The 19321-nt window shown below is 46.9% G+C and overlaps 1 protein-coding gene across 1 annotated transcript; it reads left to right on the forward strand.

The window, feature by feature from the left end:
* Positions 1-921: 921 nt before the first annotated feature.
* LOC104542873 (DNA-binding protein SMUBP-2-like) lies at positions 922-13574 on the forward strand (the record flags this gene model as incomplete). The annotated part of the gene is made up of 5 exons (XM_010187334.1): positions 922-1091; positions 3178-3370; positions 4903-5000; positions 12817-12980; positions 13374-13574. Coding segments are annotated over 5 exons (826 nt in total), but the record flags the coding sequence as incomplete, so codon positions are not given.
* Between the last annotated feature and the right edge of the window lie 5747 nt (positions 13575-19321).

A 19321-nucleotide genomic window follows, 5' to 3' on the forward strand; every position in this document is an offset into this window, starting at 1 on the left:
AGCTCTGCCCTCCTGTCCCTGGGCCTGAGCTGAGATCAAACCCCACCCAACTCGCATGGATTCATGGACAGGGATATCACCAGCCTGCTCTGGGTTGCGTGGGCCAATGCCAGGGGAACAGACAGTCTCATTCCTAGCACCAGTAAGGCCTGGCCTTGCCCAGCCCCGAGGACAGAGGGTGCTGGGGGCAGGACGGGGCCATCCCACTGCTGCCCGTCATTCCCTGACACTTCAGCTCCCTACAGAGCAGCCTACAGAAACAAGCCAAACTGGGGGACTATGGAGAATAAACCTGAGGGATTTTCCTTTTTTTGTTTCAATCTACAAAAAAATTAAGACACCCCTGCACCTCCTGAGTGAGGCTGTGGAGGAAAGCCAGCTGCTGCAGCACACTTTGGCCCCGAAGGACAGCAGCCTGCAGAGCTGCTGCTTGTGCTTTGTGCCACAGGCACTTGTAGCCCGCCAGTCTGTGCCAGCCACCTGCTTCTCCTCCCTGTGCAGCTGCGTGTGGGATGTTTGTTGGAGGCTAGCCCAACTTCATGTAAAAAAATAGCAAACCTTCCATTTTAGCACTTGTAAATGACAGGAGAAAACTCAGGTTATTTCTCTCCTGGGCCATGGGTAACTGGGCAGCTCCTTCTTTTTCACACCCAGACAGAAGAGAGGAAAATACTCAGAAACAGACCTTGCCTCTTCTCCAGGCCCTGTGAGCATCGCCCTGGTTCCCAAAATAAGCCTGTGAGGCCAGTCTCGTTACATCACTACAAAGCAATCACATCAGCCAAGACTTCAGTGAGCAGACATCACTTTTGCCATCGTCCTTCCTCCTCTTCTCCATCTCCTCCCTGTCTTTTTCTGTTTTGTCATCTGAAGCTTTCAGTCTCAGCTTCGGTGGTTTTCATGCCTGTATGTGGTTTCCAGGGCATGGCAGGAAAGCGTCTCCCTGAAGGAGCTGCAGCGCAGAGGCGTCTGTTTGCTCAAACTCCAAGCTGCCAACCAGAGAACCGGCCTCTATGGACGGCTGCTTGTGACGTTTCAGCCTCGAAAATACGATTCAGATGCCGAGCTGCCCTATAACAGTTTCGGGCCTGGTAAGTGATGTTGCTGTTGGCGTGAGGTAGGTAAAGTAAGAGATGACCGATGTCTTCTTCTTAACATATTTCTAATGAGATATTTGTAGAGTCTGAGCAATTGGTGCAAAAAAGGAAGGGAGAAAATGTTATGGCTCCAGGACGAATCTAGAGGAAAAAAAGCCTCTTTTCCCCTCAGCTTGTTACAGTCGTGTGTGTTGCCCCAGGAAATGGTTACTGGTGATTAAAGAGCTGGCTTTCCTCCTGAATTCATAAAAACAAAGCCCTAGTCTCTTGTAATTAAAGATTTTGTGGCATTCTTTGTATAAGTCAAAGAGTTCGTGTTTATGTCTTGTGGTAGGTAAGGAGCTTTTGTCACTTACACTTTAATTGCAGAATGGAAAGTGGATTTTTCTTTTCCTTCCTAAGTTGCCGTATTTTCTCCCTTCCTGTTGCAAAAATGGGGAAATAAATCCCATCTTACGAGGCCAGCACCGAATATGAGACAGATGCAAGTCGGGGAACAGATAGTAATGGTTTATTTATAGCAACATTGACAGGTTCTTTTGGATTGCTGATGATAAATTGAAAAGCTACAGGTACACTAAAGGTTGTATAACTAATATAATACCAACAACACACTATAAACCTGACGTACACACAACATTAACAACAACAGCAACAACTTGCCTGCTGTAAGCCTGGCTGCCTGGCAAACAAACAAGCCCATCAAACAGAAATACAGTGGAGCAAAACCAAGAAGGGAAGCATAGAAATGCACCTGAGGAGAAATGTAAAATACACTCAGGGAGTATGTACCTGAGGAGGAAATATATAGAATACACTCAGGGAATATGGACCTGAGGAGGGAATCTATCACTCAGCGTTAGCTGAGGTCAATAATCTTACCCACAAGGTGTCCTGAGTAGGGAGGGGTGGAGAGGGAGTGAATTCGTCAATCTGTCCAGTTGTGATTCTGAGTTGATCCTGTCCTGATTCTTGGGCTGAAATTGGAGTGATACTTAAATTTTTACATCACATCACCGGGGCACATGCAGGTGGGGATGACTGTAGACAATCTTATCACTTATGTTAATGTCACAAAGTCCATTAATTCACACCTGCATGGGTGGAGGTAACGGCTCCTTTCTTTAGGGTGGAAAAGAAAAATGGGGGACTGGGACCATGAGGCCTCTGCCCCGTTTACAACTCCTCCAGGCATCCAGATAACACCAGATACCGATTTAGTGATGGTCCAGATGTTGATCTAGTCATGGTTGCCACCTCACCCAATGCTGAGTTTCATGCTTCCAGGCATGCAGCTACATGGTGTATGTGACTTGGACTTTGCTATTAACTTTGTTCTCTCTACACTTCCCTGTGCTGTTATTTTTGTTGAGGAAAAGGAAGAAATGAATTATGTACTGTTATTAGTTGACACACCTGGATTTCTGTTGGAAATAAAGGTACCAGAGAAATACAAACTCACCAGCACAGCAGCCAGTGCTCATTTCACTTGTGTCCACCCTCTGCCCTCACTTCTGTGGAAGCACAACCAAGAGTGTCCAAGCTGAGCTGTTGCCTCTGTTGCTGGTCTGTGAGGAAGGCGAGGACACTGTCTGCCGTGCTGTAACCAGCTGTGCAGTCTTACCCCTCCAAAGGACATAGGTCTCACTGTGAAGCAGCTACAAGTGAGTCTGCTATACGCCCTCTATTTCTTTCCCCTTTAGAGACCTTTCTTCTCTCTTCCTTAGGCAGCTAAGAGAGGGATCACAGAATCACAGAATCCCAGAACGTCAGGGATTGGAAGGGCCCTCCAAAGCTCATCCAGTCCAATCCCCCTGCCAGAGCAGGAACACCCAGATGAGGTTACACAGGAAGGCGTCCAGGCAGGTTTTGAATGTCTCCAGTGAAGGAGATGTTCTCCTTCATTGTGGGCTTGACACAAAGTCTGACCCTGGGAGGAAACATGGTGCTAGAGCTGTGGTTGGTGCAGGTGGTCCTACTGTCTGCATTGGATCATGCTTGATTGCTGCTCTCCCCAAAAGAGCTGCTTTTCGAGATGTTCGCCCCACTTCATGCTCTCTCTTCAAACTTGTCTTTGCAGGGGACATTGTGGGCCTTTACCATGCAGCTGGCCAGGGCGATCCGCTCTCCACCGGCGTTGTAACACGTGTCACCTCCAAAGCAGTGACTGTTGCCTTTGAGGAGTCTCGAGATGGGATGCTGAGCTTGGACCAGGAGAGCTCTTACCGCCTGCTGAAATTAGCCAACGACGTCACCTACAACAGGCTGAAAAAGTAAGAGCCACGGGGCTGCAGGTCACCCACGGTCACTCTGTTCAGGAGTGCAAAAACCAACTGAAAATTGCCAAGTTTATTTTGGAAAAGCTCTTCTGAGACAGAGCTCAGTTTATTTCACTAGGCTTGGGTTCTCTCCTTTCCTGTTTAATTTCTCTTACTTCTATAACAGCTCCGCTTAGGGGAGGTGTCCACCTTTTGGGTGTGCCTTGCTTTTTCTGCTATTTACTGAGGGAACCCATACTTAGATAACTCACTTGGATATGTTATGCTACAGCGTCACAACAGCCTAAATTTATCTACCTGCTGGCTGGTGTGGTCCTGCTCTTCCCTCTTCCTCTCCCACCCCTCATCTCACCCTCAGCTACACATTTTGGTCCCATATTGTATCACCTCTGGTAGTCACTGGATTCTTCATAGAGTCTTTTCCATTCTGACAGGAGAAGTGAGTAGCTCTTTGCTGAATTAATGTGCTGAAAAGGCTCGGCACAGGGCCTGACTGTATCAAACTGGAGTTACAGTAGAAAGTGGAAGTCTGGCCAACATAAGGGATGGGTATGTAAGAGAACTGGAGAATGCAGCAGTTAGATAGGATTAGTCTGTTGTGGAGTATCACTTTTCCGCTTTGGAAGAGTTGAATTTGTGCCCACAGTCTTCTGTCACTGGTCCCTAAGGTGCGCAGGGATCTCTGCAGGAATTAATGCTGCGTGTGTGTGTTGTGGTTTAGAGCTGGGCCGGCCACTAAATCCTGGCCAGACGCTCTCTATTAACCCCTCTCCCCTCCCTAGAAGGGAAGAGAAAAGAGAATAATGGAGAGAGACTTTACAGGTTGGAAAATAAAACTAACAGTTTTAATTTAAACAATAATACTGATACTACAGGATAATAATGTAAATAGGAAAATAACGAAATATATACAAATATGTACAAATATAGATACAAAACCAAGATAAAATCCTCCCCTCAATGACAAATATGTCACCAGAGGCTCTGCAGAGCTGGGCACTGGAAGAGTCCCAGACTGAACTCAGCAGCAGTGGGAGCAGGATGCAGGAACACACGAATCAGGATCAGAGGCAGACAGACTGCCTCAGAGAGGGCAGTGGTTTTAAAAATAAAAAGAAAGTAAAGAAAAGCAGACAAACTAGCAGGGTTCTGCTCAGACCTCAGCCACTGCAGGATCGAGACGAGTGGAAGGGTCTGAGATGGAAGTGCTCCAAGATGGAAGAAGAGTTGAGACCCTCGTGATCCCTCAGCTTTATACCAAGTATGACGTATGTGGGATGGATTACCTAGCTGGTCAGTTTTGGGTCTGTTCCCCCCACCATAGGCACAGATGCAGCACCCATGGTGAGGCACTTGTCCTTGAGCTCTATCAGTACACACTGGGAAAAAACCCATCCTGCCAGTTTTCAGCAAGTTCAGCCACTTAGAAGAGACTGAGCTGAAAAGTAAAAACACTAAATAGAAAATTAGTTCTATTTAGCTCAAACCAGGACAGTGTGTAACCTGGCTGTTTTCTTCTTTGGCAGAGCTTTAAATGCACTAAAGCAGTATCACGGTGGTCCAGCCTCTGATCTGATTGACGTCCTCTTCTTTTCTTCTGATCCAAGCGCATTCAACGAAACAAGTAAGTATGCTTCTTTGTAAAACTTTATACCAGACTGGTGGCAGGTGCTAGATTGATCTTTCTAGAGAAATTTTCTCACTTTTAGGATCAGAGCCCCCAAAACCTCCACAGCCAGTTACATGCACCAAGACCACTGCTGGTTTTAGTGTGCCTTAACACATGAAGCTGAGAATTACACAGGTGAAGAGCTCATTTGGATGGACTGCTGAGAGCAGATTATCTTGCTGCCCTCATCCAGGTTTTAAGCAAAGATAAGGAAAGTTATTGTGAGGGAAGAAGAGGAATCTTCACTCTCCAGAGCAATCAGTGAAGCCTGAAGTTCCCTACCCACAGGATAAGGGGTCTGTGCTCTGTCCCTGCCCAGTTAGGATGCTCATCTCTTCAGATGTTGCATCTGACAGAGGCAAAGAGCCGGAGCCCTAAGTGATGCCTGTGCAGGTGTTTCCCACACTGTGCTGCTGTTACTCCTCTTCCAGTCCTCCAAGTCCTGTCTCTGGTGCTGGCCAGCTGAGAAGGGTGCTTATGGTCTCTCAGTTCCAGACTCATTCTTTGAAATTGCCCATGGAAACACAAATAACTCTGATCTTTGTGAAGCTTTTATTCACACCAAACGTGCAGCTTACTTTCCTTCAGGAAACACCCAAGTATTGAATGCAAGGAATAAGTGGTGTTGCAACTGGCAGCATTGAACACTTACTTTTCGTACTGGTTTATGTGTCACTGGACACACTTCACTCATGTGAAGACCCTTGTCATTGCTGGAAGAGAGACTGTTCAGCTAGGTAATGCTCACTTCCCTCCGAGTGTACCAAGTAAAGGTGAATTCTGGCATAACACAGGCAGGATCAGTGATGGGGGTATTTATTTGCACACATTCTTGAGTCTGAAATTCAATTTCGTTTATGAGGCATTTCTTATTTGCTTTCTGCCCCGGTCCCATCCATAAACTTCAGGTATCAGGAACTGACAGTGCTGCTTCTATATTGAAAATCCAGTACTCTGCCTTCATGAGAATTAAGTGACTGTGGAACTACTGCAGTTTGAAACAGCATGGGAACACTGGTATTTTTATTTTTACAGCCTTGTGATAGTGTTCAGTCAAGTTGGAGATGTGCAGGCTGTTTTGGTTTTATCAGATACTTAAAACTTGACAACCTGGTTTTACCAGCAGCTGTCAAAAAATTGCATATAAGTGGAATCCTCTTTTACTCAGATCCTTTCTGATTTAAGTCTTTGGAAAAGTGGAAGATGAAATGACACAGCTTACCCCTTCAGAGAAACCATAGGGAAACCAAAGCCTCTGATCAGCAGAATATCCAAGTGCTCGGCAACTGCTAACGAATATTATCCCTTGACAGAAGGGAAATACCATCTGGTCTGCAAAAAACAGGGAATGAAGGCTGAGTGTGGATTCGGCTGCCCAGCAGGATGGGACTGGCAGTCTGGAAGCCAAGTTCTCTCAGCACTCAGCAGCCTGCCTTGGGTGACACCATCCATCCCTGCCTGCTTTCTTGCTGCCCAGGATTCTGCTCGGTTTCCTGCCCACCACAGCTCCTTGCACTCTGTGCGTGCTGTTGTAGCTTTTCGCTTACTTTGGTTACTGTGTTTGGTTGTCCGCAGCGGTTTACCCCTTCACATGCACACAGCCCTGCAGTGTGCCTTCAGGCAAGGTTTCTGATATGATATACCAAGGATGAAGAATGAATGGTAGTGTGAGTGAGTCACATCTCTGTAGTTCTAAGTGCTGAGCTTAGTCTGAGTCAAACATCTTAGCCTTCCGGCTACCTAGGGACCTTGGTGTACTCAGCTTTTTAATATTAGATAAAAGAATTAAATTTTAATGAACCAACTTTCTTAGCACCTTCAACTCTGCTTTTTCCCTTGTGGTGGCAGAACTGCTTCTCTAATGAAGAAAAATTCCTTTTCACCAAGTTGCTCTGATGTGCCAAACCAGGCAGAGAGATGAATTTTACATCTCTCCAGCACTGAGAATATTGATTGATAGAAAAGTTCAGCCACGTTAGACAGACAGAGGAGATGCAATATGAGAAGGCAGCACATCACCTGAGAACGGCAAAATGCTCTGACAGGGCATTCTGTTTACCTTCTCACTTTATAGCTCCTTTCTCCCCAACTAGAAAGTTGTTATACTAGCCAGGAATTAAATAATAATGACTTTAACTCTAAGTAGGTCCTGCAGGGTACCTTGAACTGCCAGCCTCCACTGACTTGAAGGGGAGGGCAGTCGGCAGCTGCCTGGCTAAATCCCAACTCTCATGCTTGTATGATGGCACATGCAGTTCCCCAGGTGTCCCAAACGCCTTAGGACACAGAGATGTGGCCCTTCAAATAGTATAGAGACTCTCAGATGTGTGGACTGCCTGCAAAAGACAGCAAGTGTTTCCCAGGTACATGCTAGAAAAACCTTACAGCATTTCAGGCTGCTTCTCCTCCATGACACAGTATCTCCTTTCATGACTGAGCATCTTTTAGCCTGGTTTCTTAGGGAGATGCTTCCCTGAATGTGTCTCATCCCATCCATTATCTGATTTCAAACCAACCCATCAGGAGTCTCAGCGTTAATAAGCTCTGTACCTCTCATAAAACTGGCTGTCTAGACAGACATCTATATTAACACCATTCCAAGCTGCAATATGAGCTCCACTTCAATCAGAAGCCCAGAAAGCCAGGGCTAGGAGTGGGACCATGTAAACACCTGCCCAGAGAAAAAGCTAGCACTGACACTTGTGCAGGAGAAAAAGAGGAAGGCCCAGAGTAGATGAGAGCCATACCTAGAGGGGAGCATTTGTCACTGTCTTCTGTACAAACGGTGGGGAAGAACCAAATTACAAGGAGCTCAAGAAGTAGAAAGTGGAAGTAGAAGTAGTCAGTGGAAATCATAAGCACCCAGCTCTATGCCTGGATGTTCAAGGGTGTTCTCTCAAGGGCAAAATAGGCTCCAGCGAGTGATAAGTGCAGCAGCAGAATCCTAAATCTATTTTTTTTTTAACTTTGGGAAAAAAATTAGAAGGCTCAGTTTTCAAGCGTGAGAGTCTCATAGGTTTTAGATGGGTTCTGATACCACTGTGCATTTTCATGAAGCGTGTAGGGACTTGATATCAGATTGGTTAGAAACTGGTCAGCAGGTTCAAGCGTGATGGAGCTGTGAACGGAAAGGGCAACAGATACACAGCAAGTCTGTGTGAGCTTCCTGTCCTCACAAAAGCAGGCAGTAGGTACCCAGGCTGCAGCACACAGCACAGCTGAAATACAGAACGCTCACCAGGACCACTGAGAGATGCGAGGTGAGGTGGTTCTTTGCAGCAGCAAAGCCAGTGGTGTCTCAATGCCATCCTCTGCTCTGCTGGTGCTTTCTGTTGGTGGCTTCTTCCCAACATGGAGCCTTGCAACCTGGAGGAAAAAGGGAAAAGCATCTGGTTTGGGGTTTTTTTTTTTCCCAAAATGTTGGTTGTATGGGGTCTTTTTAAGGCATACCCAAATACAGTTACATTAAGCTCATGGCCTATCTGGTAAAGAGCTTTTAGTTGCTTATTTTTTGCTGTGCTGCACTGAGATCTTCTCATGACTGGATTGCGGCTGCCTGGGTTATCTTGGGAGAGCAGGCTGCCAAATGCGGTGCCTGGAGGGTCTATATTAAAGCCTGTGTCTTCCCAGGAGGGTGCCTAAATCTAGTTGCTGACCGATTAGGTTGGCAAGGAGTCCGATAAAGCCAATAGAAACACAGGTTTGAAGTAGTTGGTGGCTGCTGGTGTCTGACCAGCGCATAATTTTGGCTTACAAAAAAACCATCTGTATGCACAGAAGGGTAGTAATGACAAAGACAATTTAGTGCCCTTTTACTCAGCTCCTGATGACTGACAGAGCTGCTGCTGTGCTAATTTGCAGAGAGCTGTTTCCCATCATGTCAGAAAAACTCTGCTCAATATTTGGAGGATGAATCCCCCCCGGGTAATAATGGGTACAGGTGTGACTCCCACTGGAACAATGTCCTGGAGCGTGGTTTTTGGAAGTGGGCTTGCGTAAGGTGGTTGTCAGTAATTGGGGAAAAAAATGCCAGGCTTTTGACCCTCAGATGTCTGAAGTTAGTTTGTACCAGCCTCCTCACCTCACGGTCTTTACAGGCAGGAGGAAATCTCCCAGCTAGTGGGTTCTCCTACTTGGTACTGCAGGGTGCTGGGGTTGCCACTCTGGGCCTAGCCAGTAGCACGTTTGGGCTCAGGGTGTAGCAGGGCCAAGTCTGATAAATATTTTGGAATCTGAACTGTTAAGGCACGGCCAGGGGCTTCAGGTTTGATTCAGAAAGCTGGCGGCTCCCCATTGGACGGGCAGTATGATGGAGTCTGTCTGTCCTGCACAAACAGCATAGCTAAAATGCCCTGGAGATCATGAAAAAAGTCAGTGCGCTCTCATGACCCCACACCCCTCACACAGCCAGCCTGGCCAGAAGGATTGTATTCACTGAAGTTGTGCTCTGAATCTGTGCTTTTCATTTCTCCCCCTGAGCTGCTGGGGTTGTGCACAGGTTGAGGCGTTACCAATAGCACTGCACATCAAAGCCCAAGTCCATTCAAAACACTCAAAAACGCAACTCAGAATAAATACCTTTGGGGTAACACAAACACAATAGACAGGCTGTGGGAGAAATAACCTATGGACTAGTGGAAAGGAGCAGATGAAGGTATCACCAGTGGGTAGATGGGATCTGCAGCTAAGAATGGGGCTGGTCCACACCACAAAGTATTTCCCACCCTTACCTTGCAGCCTCCAGAAAGGTGTCAGGTGGGAGAATAAGCTTTCCAAAAGGCAAACTGAACTGAACAGAATTTCTGCTCTTGTCAGACTCTCTGGGAAGGAAATCCAGAACCCCATCCATAAGAAATGCTCTGCTTGGCTCTCCTGTACTTTAACCTGCACTCGTGGCCCAGATGCATTTAAATCTTTCACACCAGAAGTCTCCTACAAGAAACCCTTCCCTGCTCACAGAATATACACAGGGAGCCTTGTGCCCATACATTGCTGTGAATGTATAGAGAGGGTTTGCTTGCCAGCAGAGGCCAGCATTGCTCTGCTTGCTGGATGGACACGTTCCCTTTGCTTTCAGAAATAAGGTTATGCCTTCTTGTAAGCATAATCCTGTGCAGATCAATGAGAGTTACCAGCTCTCTCCTGTAGTCCTGGTCCAGAAAAAGTGAGGGGGTGTTCATCTCTGTACACAGACACTGGCTGGCTCACATCCTCATGTGGAGTGCAAAAGGTATGGCTTATAGCTGAGTATGCCTATTGCTGTAAAAAGGCAGAGAAGGAAGAAGACAAGTCTTGTTAAAGGACAGAGGTGTCTCCAATAAAAGCCAGCCCAGCAGGCAGAGCACTGAGGATGCATCAGGGATTCTCAGCACAAGTCCAGTGCATGTGACAAGTCACTTGTAAAAATCTTGGATGTGCCTTGTCCCTCTGCCGTGTGATACCTCTTGTCACCACAGAGGCCATGAAGAGGCCCTTGAGATCTCTGGGGAAAATTAATGAGTCCAGACAACTCGGCTGGCAAATACTTCATAGGGAGAGCAGGGAAAGTTCCTTGTTTCAGGCTTAATTATCCTTCTGGATTTTGTGCAGCAGTGTTTGGCTGCAGTTAGGTGATAGTGTAGAGGAGTTGGTCATGAGGTCTGGTTTGTTCTTGGTGCCCATACACACTGATGGTGAGGAATATACTTTGGAAAGGACATTGAGAAGTGAGAGGCCTCCAGCTCTGGACAACTTGAGCTCTTCCTCACAGGAGGGACCTTTCCCATCCATGTCTGGTGCAAAGACTCCTTTCCTGGATGTGAAGATCACCCTTCAACCCTCTTCTTCACCTGAACTCCTGGTACGGTGCAAGAAAGGGGTCTTGGTTCCTGGATTGGATCCTGGAAGCATTGTTGGAGGACCAACCTTGATGGCTGAGGTGATTTTTTTTTCCAGTGCTGCAATCCTAACTCAAGTTATGCATCAGGGGCTGAATTATCTGCCCACCAGCAAGACCCATCCCTGCCAGGCCTAAGGATGCAGCTTTCCATTCATCCTCTCCATGGCCTGCATTGAGGGGGCTGCGATGAACAGCTGTGGGCAGAGCAGGAGGCAGCAATGCAGAGTCAGTGCCACAGGGCTAGAGCTGGGTTAATGGGTGTCTCTGGGGAGCATCTGTGCACATTCTAAACTGATTGCTTATAAAGAGCTCTTAGGCCAGCCCTGCAGGAGTGGGGAAGCTCTGTTTCTTTAGGTGAGGCTGCTTAGAGCCCCAGTGGCGGGTAGAGAAGAGTCCAGAGGAGCTGCAGCATCCCCTAAAAGGCTCAGCCCTCCTCCTCACCACTAAGTGCCCAGCCCAGGAGGAGGCCCATTTCCCAGCCTGCCCACACAACAGCTTTTGCCAGTACATGGTTAAAGGGGAAGAGGGGGTGTGTGCATGTGGAAGCCTGTTTCTGATCTCATTCCTCGAGCAAGGAAATATCAATGACTCCTACGTCCCGGCTGTTCCTCATTATGGGAAATGCCTTTCAGTTTTTTAAAGCTATTCTTTTTCCCTAGCCCATGGGATGCTTCATAATCTTCTCTTAATCATTAGCACACTAACTCAAAAATCACATATAAAGCAAGGGGCAGGCTCACAGGAAGAAATACCCTTAGTCCTGTTTCTCTCTTTGTCACTGAGCATCTTTTTAACAAGTGTTATTTGTCTAACCCAAACACTCCATTTAGTTGTGCCACTTCAGAAGTCAGTGCCAGAGGTTACACGGGAGTTGCAGACAAGTTAACCTGCCAAAAAACAGAAACTTTTACTGCTTATAATCAAGCCCTTAATGCAAAGATAGAGATAAAACACATGATGCCCAGGAGGGAACGGCGCCCAGAGATAGGGCTTATATAAGCTTTTGTGGGAACATTATTTTCAGTAAACCTCAGTGTAATGAGTCATAATCTCTGCTGTAATTAACTTCCATAATGAACAAGGAGATTAGCAGCAGGATTGTGTGGGATAAGAATAAATACGGGTTTAAATTAGATAAATCTGGAAGGTAAAAAGCAGCTTGTGAGAATTTGATCTTCTGCAGGGAAACCAATTCTCCTGCAATGCAATTTGCATATTTTTTCCCCTTCTCCCTTTCTGATCATTAAAGCCCAAACTAATTTTAGTTTTCATCATTTATATTGCTAGTTTGTAATTTTTTTTCCTGCCTTTTCAGTCATTGTTGAACAATACAGGCCTGCTCTTTTCTGCTCGCAGATGCTGTAGTTTTTTCTGCTGCTTTTTCACTAGTGCTGTGTTGGGGTTAACTGGAATGGGAGTGATTTGTTTGCAAGATCTACTACTTCCTCCCCTCTTTTTATTGAGGGTTTACTAAATACGCTGGCTCACCTTTAAAATAAACCCAGAGCAACCTCCACACCCAGGAGATCCTACGTGTTTGGTGTTAGAGCAAGTAAATACCTCTTTAAATGCTGAAAAGTTCCAGTACATCCTAACTGTGTTCACAACTGGCTGCTCCTTCTGCAAACTAGCAGGTTAGGAGAGAGATGGAGGAAGACACAGGATGAGCAGCCTCTTTGTTCTGAGAGCATAACAAACCTTACTTATACCAGTCTGGGCTCTTTTAGCCACCCAGGTGGTACACAGTGTACCTTCCCAGGAAGATTATTCTCATTATCAAAGCGATTTGGGCCAGCTACTGAGAGCTTCTTATTTGTATTCATAGCGTTGTGCATCTCAGCAAGCACCCAAGTTAGGGCTGAGGTCCAAGTGAATCTCCTGCTGTCTCCCCAGAGCCTCTAAAGCTTTACAACAACTCACTGGATGCATCGCAGAGGGAGGCTGTCACCTTCTCACTGACACAGAGGGAGCTTGCCATTGTCCATGGACCTCCTGGCACAGGGAAGACCACGACACTGGTAGAGATCATCTTGCAAGCCGTACAGCAAGGCCTGAAAGTGAGTATCAGCAGGACTGTAGTGACAGTGATCACCTTGGTTTAATTTGCAACTCATTGGGGTTCATGGCAGCTGGAGCAGATCGAGTAGCAGCTGTGCTACGCTGCAGAATCTGGCTTGGCTTGCAAGGACCAGGGAGTTTCCCCTGTCAGCTGAAATTAGGTGCAAATAGAAGCTTCCAAGCTCATGTTTGCTCTTTATTGAAGACCCTGCACTAGTGCTTCAAACCAAGGTGAGAATTGCCTTTGATATCTAGAGGCTGTGGTTTATCACTGATTTACTCCCAATAGATATGTGTTGGTCTCTCTGCTGTGTGTCTTCCTCCTCGGACACCGTTGCTCTGGTGTTTCGTTGCACTTGGCAGTAACAGTAACTTGGTTTCTCCCCTTGCAGGTCCTGTGTTGTGCCCCTTCCAACGTTGCTGTGGATAATCTGGTGGAAAGGCTGGCTGGCTACAAAGCCCGCATCCTGCGGCTCGGGCACCCCGCTCGCCTGCTGGAGCCCATCCAGCAGCACTCCTTGGATGCAGTCTTGGCCCGAGGTGACAATGCCCAGATAGTGGCGGATATCAGGAAGGACATCGACCAGGCCTTTGTACGTGTCCCTGCAGCGTGCCCTGTGTGTGTTACCTGAATGTCAGCCCACATTATTGCTTCCACTCTGGATCTTGCTGTATACAGGCAGGGGTAAAATACTGGTGGGCATGAGCCTCTCTTTGTGGCTGCTTCAGGGGAGAGGAAAGGTAAAAATAGAGCAGTTTCAGAGGACTAACAGTGGCAGTTGGAGATGTGTGTGGCCTGGATTAATTTCATTTACTCTGACTGAGAGGCATTTAACCTGGCATCAAAGGAAAGGGACTGGGGTGCAGGCCTGGCAGTTTTAGAAATGGGGAAGGCTTCCAGCCTGAGAAGGTTCCTCACAGAGCTGCTCTCCCAGGGGCTGCCTCAGCCTCCTTGGTCACCAGTGCTCGTCTTTGTCTGCTGCAGGAGCTGAGGGCAAAGCTCCTCGTAGCTGAATTCCTCATTGAAGTGGCAAAAGCATAGTCATTACTGCTGCATGGGGAGATGCTGCGATGCCCAGCTCTCCAGATTATCTGGCTTTGTTTGTGCAGTCCTCTTCACCAGAGAGCGAGAGAAACATTCACATCATTAATTCACTTCCTAATGAGACGTCTGGCTGTCCTGACGCTCCCTCCCACTCTCAGCCACCTCAAGTAGAAAGCAAGATACACTATAAAAATGCATCCTTAATTTCTTCTTTTGACCTAATTTTCCTAAACTTAATTTACAAAGAAGCTCTTGTTACTCGAGATGATAGGTTTTTATATTAATTGGATGTTTTTTGCCTTCCCACTTCTGGTGACAGCGTTGTCCAGAAGCCATTTTGCAGATGCATCCAGCTCAAGAGAGATCCCATCTTGATCAGACATGCAGGAGGGCATCTTTGTACACCTGCACCCATGTGTCATACTTGCTTAAGTATATTGCCCTGCCCTTCAGCAAGGGGCTTTAAATGATGCAGACCAAACATGGCTTTCAGCTCCACAAACATAAATCTGCAGCCACCGCTATAGCAGCAGCTTTAGTCTTCCCAAATATGGTTATGCATCATCCGGTGTTTCTGTTGCTGAGGAGCTCAGGAAGTCACTTGGCAGACAAGTTGTTCTTGCACATAATGTAAGGGAAGGAGAGGGCATCTGAGGACTGGGGAAAGTTGTAACGGAGAGGTAAGTTTTTGAAGGGGGTGTTTGTACCTCCTGGGAGGGAGTCCTGGTTGTATTCACAGCTCTGCGCCAAGTCTTTTTGATTTAATTTATTTTGCATCTTTCTCACTAATGGTTAATTTTCCCTTTCCTCTCCTTAGGATGCACTTTGAAAGGTGGGAGGAGGTTTTTTTTTTTTGCTGTTGATTTTCCATAGTAGAAGGGAAATTAGGGAGAAAGGAAAGCCTCAGCACTAAGGTCTCCATCTGCTTCATACCTGGACCAAGGGGTATGTGGTGGTAGGAGACAGGAACTGTGCCAAGCCATGTCCCTGGGGCTGGCTGACAGTGCTCTGTTACCTCCAGACTGGGCTCCCTGCTCCCTCAGCTGCTTTCAGAGCTGAGTCAGTGGGATGTTTGGATCTTAACATCACCAGCCAACACCAGAGAACAGTTGCTCTTGTTAATTTACTAACTTGATCTTGCAGAACAGTCATTAGTCTTGGCCCTACTGGCACCATCAGTTTTGCTCCCGAATCTTCCTCTGTTTCTAGCAGAGTGGAAGTGGATGCTGATCTGCTTTGTCCCTTCAGCTCAGTGAATATCAGGACTGGCATCCACCCTGTCCTTTCAGATCAAGCTAAGGAAAAAGATGTCAGTGTGATCAAGTTATCTGCAGATCTGTGTGTGATCCCTCCCTGTGACTTCTGAGCCCGTCAGCCAATTTTGACTACACTTGACAGATGTGTAGAGTTCTCACAGGTATTAAATACCTACAAGTTTAACCAAAACAGGTGGCTGAGTAGAGGACTGAGACACATGAATGTCTTTCCTAGGGGAAAGGCTGCAAGATGAGCTGAACTGTGTTAAACACTGGAGGATCCATCCATACACAGATGATGATAGGAACCATCGGGTCTTACTGGTTTGCTTATAAAAGCTTCTGTCTGCAGCTCTTTCAGTTTTCTCAGGTCATCAGCCTTACCTCCAAGGTTTCCTTACCTCCAAGGAAATAAACTAAGTTTCCATCTCAGAGTGTGGGTAGTTTTCTCAAGGTGACTTGCAGTGAACGGTAGCTTGGCTGTTGCCTCACAGCTGCTGGTCTGTAGCCAGGGAAGCATTAGCAGCTGGTGGTGATGGTTTGATGTGTTAGATGTGTTTAATAGGCATTGCTAAAAAAAGCCACGAGCCTGTCTAGATATTGCTCTGAATCATTTACAGCAACTCAGAGATGCCTTTCTGAAAATGCAAAGCTGCTGCTTTGGCTGGACATGGTGCAGTCAGCTTGGGAAGCCCTCCTGCTTCAAGGTCGCTTGGAGGCAGGAGGTCCCTGCTTCCCCCAAGCAGTGGAGAAGAGTGAGATAGGAAGTCTTGGTTCCTCACCCAGCAAAGGCACAAGACCTTTCTTACCTTTTTCTCCCTGCTTTGTGCCCAGGTGCTTTCACTGGTGCATAGACTCGGCCATCGGATGGACTGAAGTGTCTGACCATCTCCCTGCTGAGCTTTGGGGCGTCATGAAAGTACAGGGCAGAGCAAGAAGGGCTGAACAGAGTATTTAAGGGCAGGGAGGTACTCTTCAACACTTTATGCTCACAATTCAAGACTGTCAAAATGTGCAGCCAGAGGAGTTTAAGCATGAACCAACTAAGCTGGGAGATGGCTGGCTGGACCCTGAGTGTTACTCCTGATGGCCCTGGATGGTCTGCTGAGCAGTGATATTCTCATTTTGCTGCTTCATGCTCCAAGCCTGGGGTTGTACTGCTATAGTTCATCTTTTGCAGGGACAGAAATACTCTTTATGCTTCAAGCAACACTAACTGTGGAAGGGGCTTTCTGGCAGGGAGAGGGAAGAGAAACCAAGGTTTCGTGGGGTGATTATGAGTCAATGTGTCACGGTGTACATAAAGAAGCCACGCTGTATCCAGGTTCTTTGGTTATCTGAGAACATATCTCTTATGTTTTCTGTTTTATAGGCAAAAACCAAAAAGGCTCAAGACAAGGGAGAGCGGAGCCATTTTCTCAGTGAGATTAAGGCACTGAAAAAGGAGCTAAAGGAACGAGAAGAAACTGCCATGGCTGCAGCCCTTACCCATGCCAGTGTTGTCCTTGCTACAAATACAGGTGCGAGATCCTCCTTTTCTTTGCAGTATTTTACCTCACTTGCGAGGACTCAAGTAAATCATGTGCCCTGCGATGCTGCATCCTGCCAGGACAGGGGGGAGACTTGGTCTTCCTGCTCCAAGCTCCCTGGAGTTCAGGCAAGTTTGCTGCATGCTCTCAAACTCCTCCACAGTGGGATTCTCCCTGCTTACCCTCTGGCACATGGTGATGTTTAGCAAAGAATATGGGTCTGGAAGGGCCTTTGGTGTGAGCCAGCATGGCCCATCTTAGTCCTGAGTAGGAGCTGAGCTTTCAGTGAGTAAACAAGTGCTGTTGGAGGTGTGTAATCTGCTTATTGATTTCTTAAGTCACATGGAATTCCTTTCCTGCTTGGATAATTTCCGTGGCTGATCGAATACAGTATGTGTTTCCATGGCCTGGTCTCAGTCTGCATGTGTTTGATTAGTTCTGTAACTCATCCAAGTCCTGTAAATGACAAGGGACTTAGGGAACAGTTCCAGGTATTTGTCAGGTGGCGCAGTTAGGCACATCTGCATCCGCAAGTGGGAAAGCAATACTCTTGCTTTGGAAAGGGAACATAAGTGCTTAGAGTTTAACACGTGCTGGATTCCTTTTCTAGATCAGATGTGTAAAGCTCTGGGGCCCATTTATAATCTTCAGATTTGGTTGCTCAGGAATTATTTGCTGAAGGGAAACATCATTAATTGGAGGTCATAAAAAGGAAGCCCATGGGGCATTCACAAATTACTAATGTGAAGGTTGAAGGAAAGAGAAATCCTTCCAGTGGGTTATTTGCTGGATTGGCCTCTCACTTCTTTTAATTTTGCCTGGAAAGAAACAAGAGGGAGGTTTCCTTTTTTCAGTTAAACTGGTATTTTGTGTTGACCATTGTGTTGATCGGGTGTGATTTTTGGGAGCTTGCTAACTATATTGAGATTTTAGGGCCTGAAAATGAGAGTTTTGGCTCTGAAAGTGAGAGTTAGGTGCCTAAAAAAGAGAGTTTGGGCTGAAAAAATGAGAGTTTAGGCCCTAAAATGTGAATTTGGGTTCGAAAATGAGCGCTCCGCTTCTGGAGGGTGTTCAGAGAAGAGCCACAAGGATGGGGAGGGCTCTGGAGAACAAGCCTGATGAGGAGCGGCTGAGGGAACTGGGCTTGTTTAGCCTGGAGAAGAGAAGGCTGAGGGGAGACCTCATCACCACCTCCAACTGCCTCAAGGGAGCTTGTAGAGAGGTGGGTGCTGGTCTCTTCTCCCAGGTGATGGGGGATAGAACAAGGGGAAACGGCACCAAGCTGTGCCAAGGGAGGTTCAGGTTAGAGATAAGGAGGAAGTTCTTTCCTGAGAGGGTCGTCAGAAGCTGGACCAGGCTGCCCAGGGAGGTGGTGGAGTCACCATCCCTGGATGTGTTTAAGGAGCGGGTAGACGAGGTACTTAAGGATATGGTTTAGGGGGTAGACAGGAACGGTTGGACGTGATGATCTCAGAGGGCTTTTCCAACCGAGCCATTCTGTGATTCTGTGTGTGTGATTATGGAAATCTGTGCAATTCTGCTTCAGCTAAAGGTGGTGGACAACCAAGGGGCTTGGATGTTGTGTTTTCCTCAGTTCAATAACTTTGTTATTTGTCTGAAACTACGCAGTTTGATGGGAATTATTACTTATGCCAGCCAAAGCGCTCTGTTGCTAGCTTCAGCAGAGAGAATTTTATCACACCAACACACAGGGACACCACTGACCTTTAGTTAATGGGAGTTTGATAAATCAAGCTACAAGGCTGTAAGGGAAGGAAACCATTTGCTCAGCTGCATGCCATGTTGGTACGGTCTTTTTTAGATAGAGACAGCCTTTCTATTTGTTTCTTTTCCTTCCACCTTCAGCGAGGCAAAATTCCAAAGTCACGTTCAAACTGTAGGCCCCATGTTACCAAGGTGGGTTCATATAGGCTGGAAAAAAAATTTTAAAGGAAAACACTGTATCTCAGTTGACAGACTGTAACATCTGCACTGATGCAAAGCTGCAGGAGCAGCGAAGCAAAAGTCACCCCTAAATCAGAGCGGCTTTCAGAGCTGTGCTGCAACAGCACAGGAGCTTTTGGAAAGAAACATTTCTGTGAACACTGTGAATAAAAGTCACCTTGTCTGGCATGCTGGCTTCTTAATCCTCCGTTTGCATTCCCTTTTTCTTACGATTTGCAGTGATGTTTTTGATGCCTCTGGAATTCACAGTGCTGATCACTGCGTGGATCGATGTTGGTTCACGTCTGGATGACAGCAGGCCCTGTGTAAGGGTTATTTGGCTGACATTACAAATGGCTATCAGTGTAAAAAAGACAGCCCTTGCTGTGGTTGTCTCATCACAGTCCCCTGTGCTTTCCCTTCTCCTACTGCCATGAAGGACAGAGCAGCGCAGCCAGGTCAGGAGTGCAGAGGACTCAGGGTGATCTTTCCCTCTTGGGGTCTCCCTTGGTGTATCAGGCAAGGCCAGTCTTGAGTCCCCAGGTTCCAGTATAAATTGGGGAATG

The sequence above is a fragment of the Mesitornis unicolor genome, unplaced genomic scaffold, assembly GCF_000695765.1.
Source record: "Mesitornis unicolor isolate BGI_N332 unplaced genomic scaffold, ASM69576v1 scaffold13566, whole genome shotgun sequence".
NCBI lineage: Eukaryota > Metazoa > Chordata > Aves > Mesitornithiformes > Mesitornithidae > Mesitornis > Mesitornis unicolor.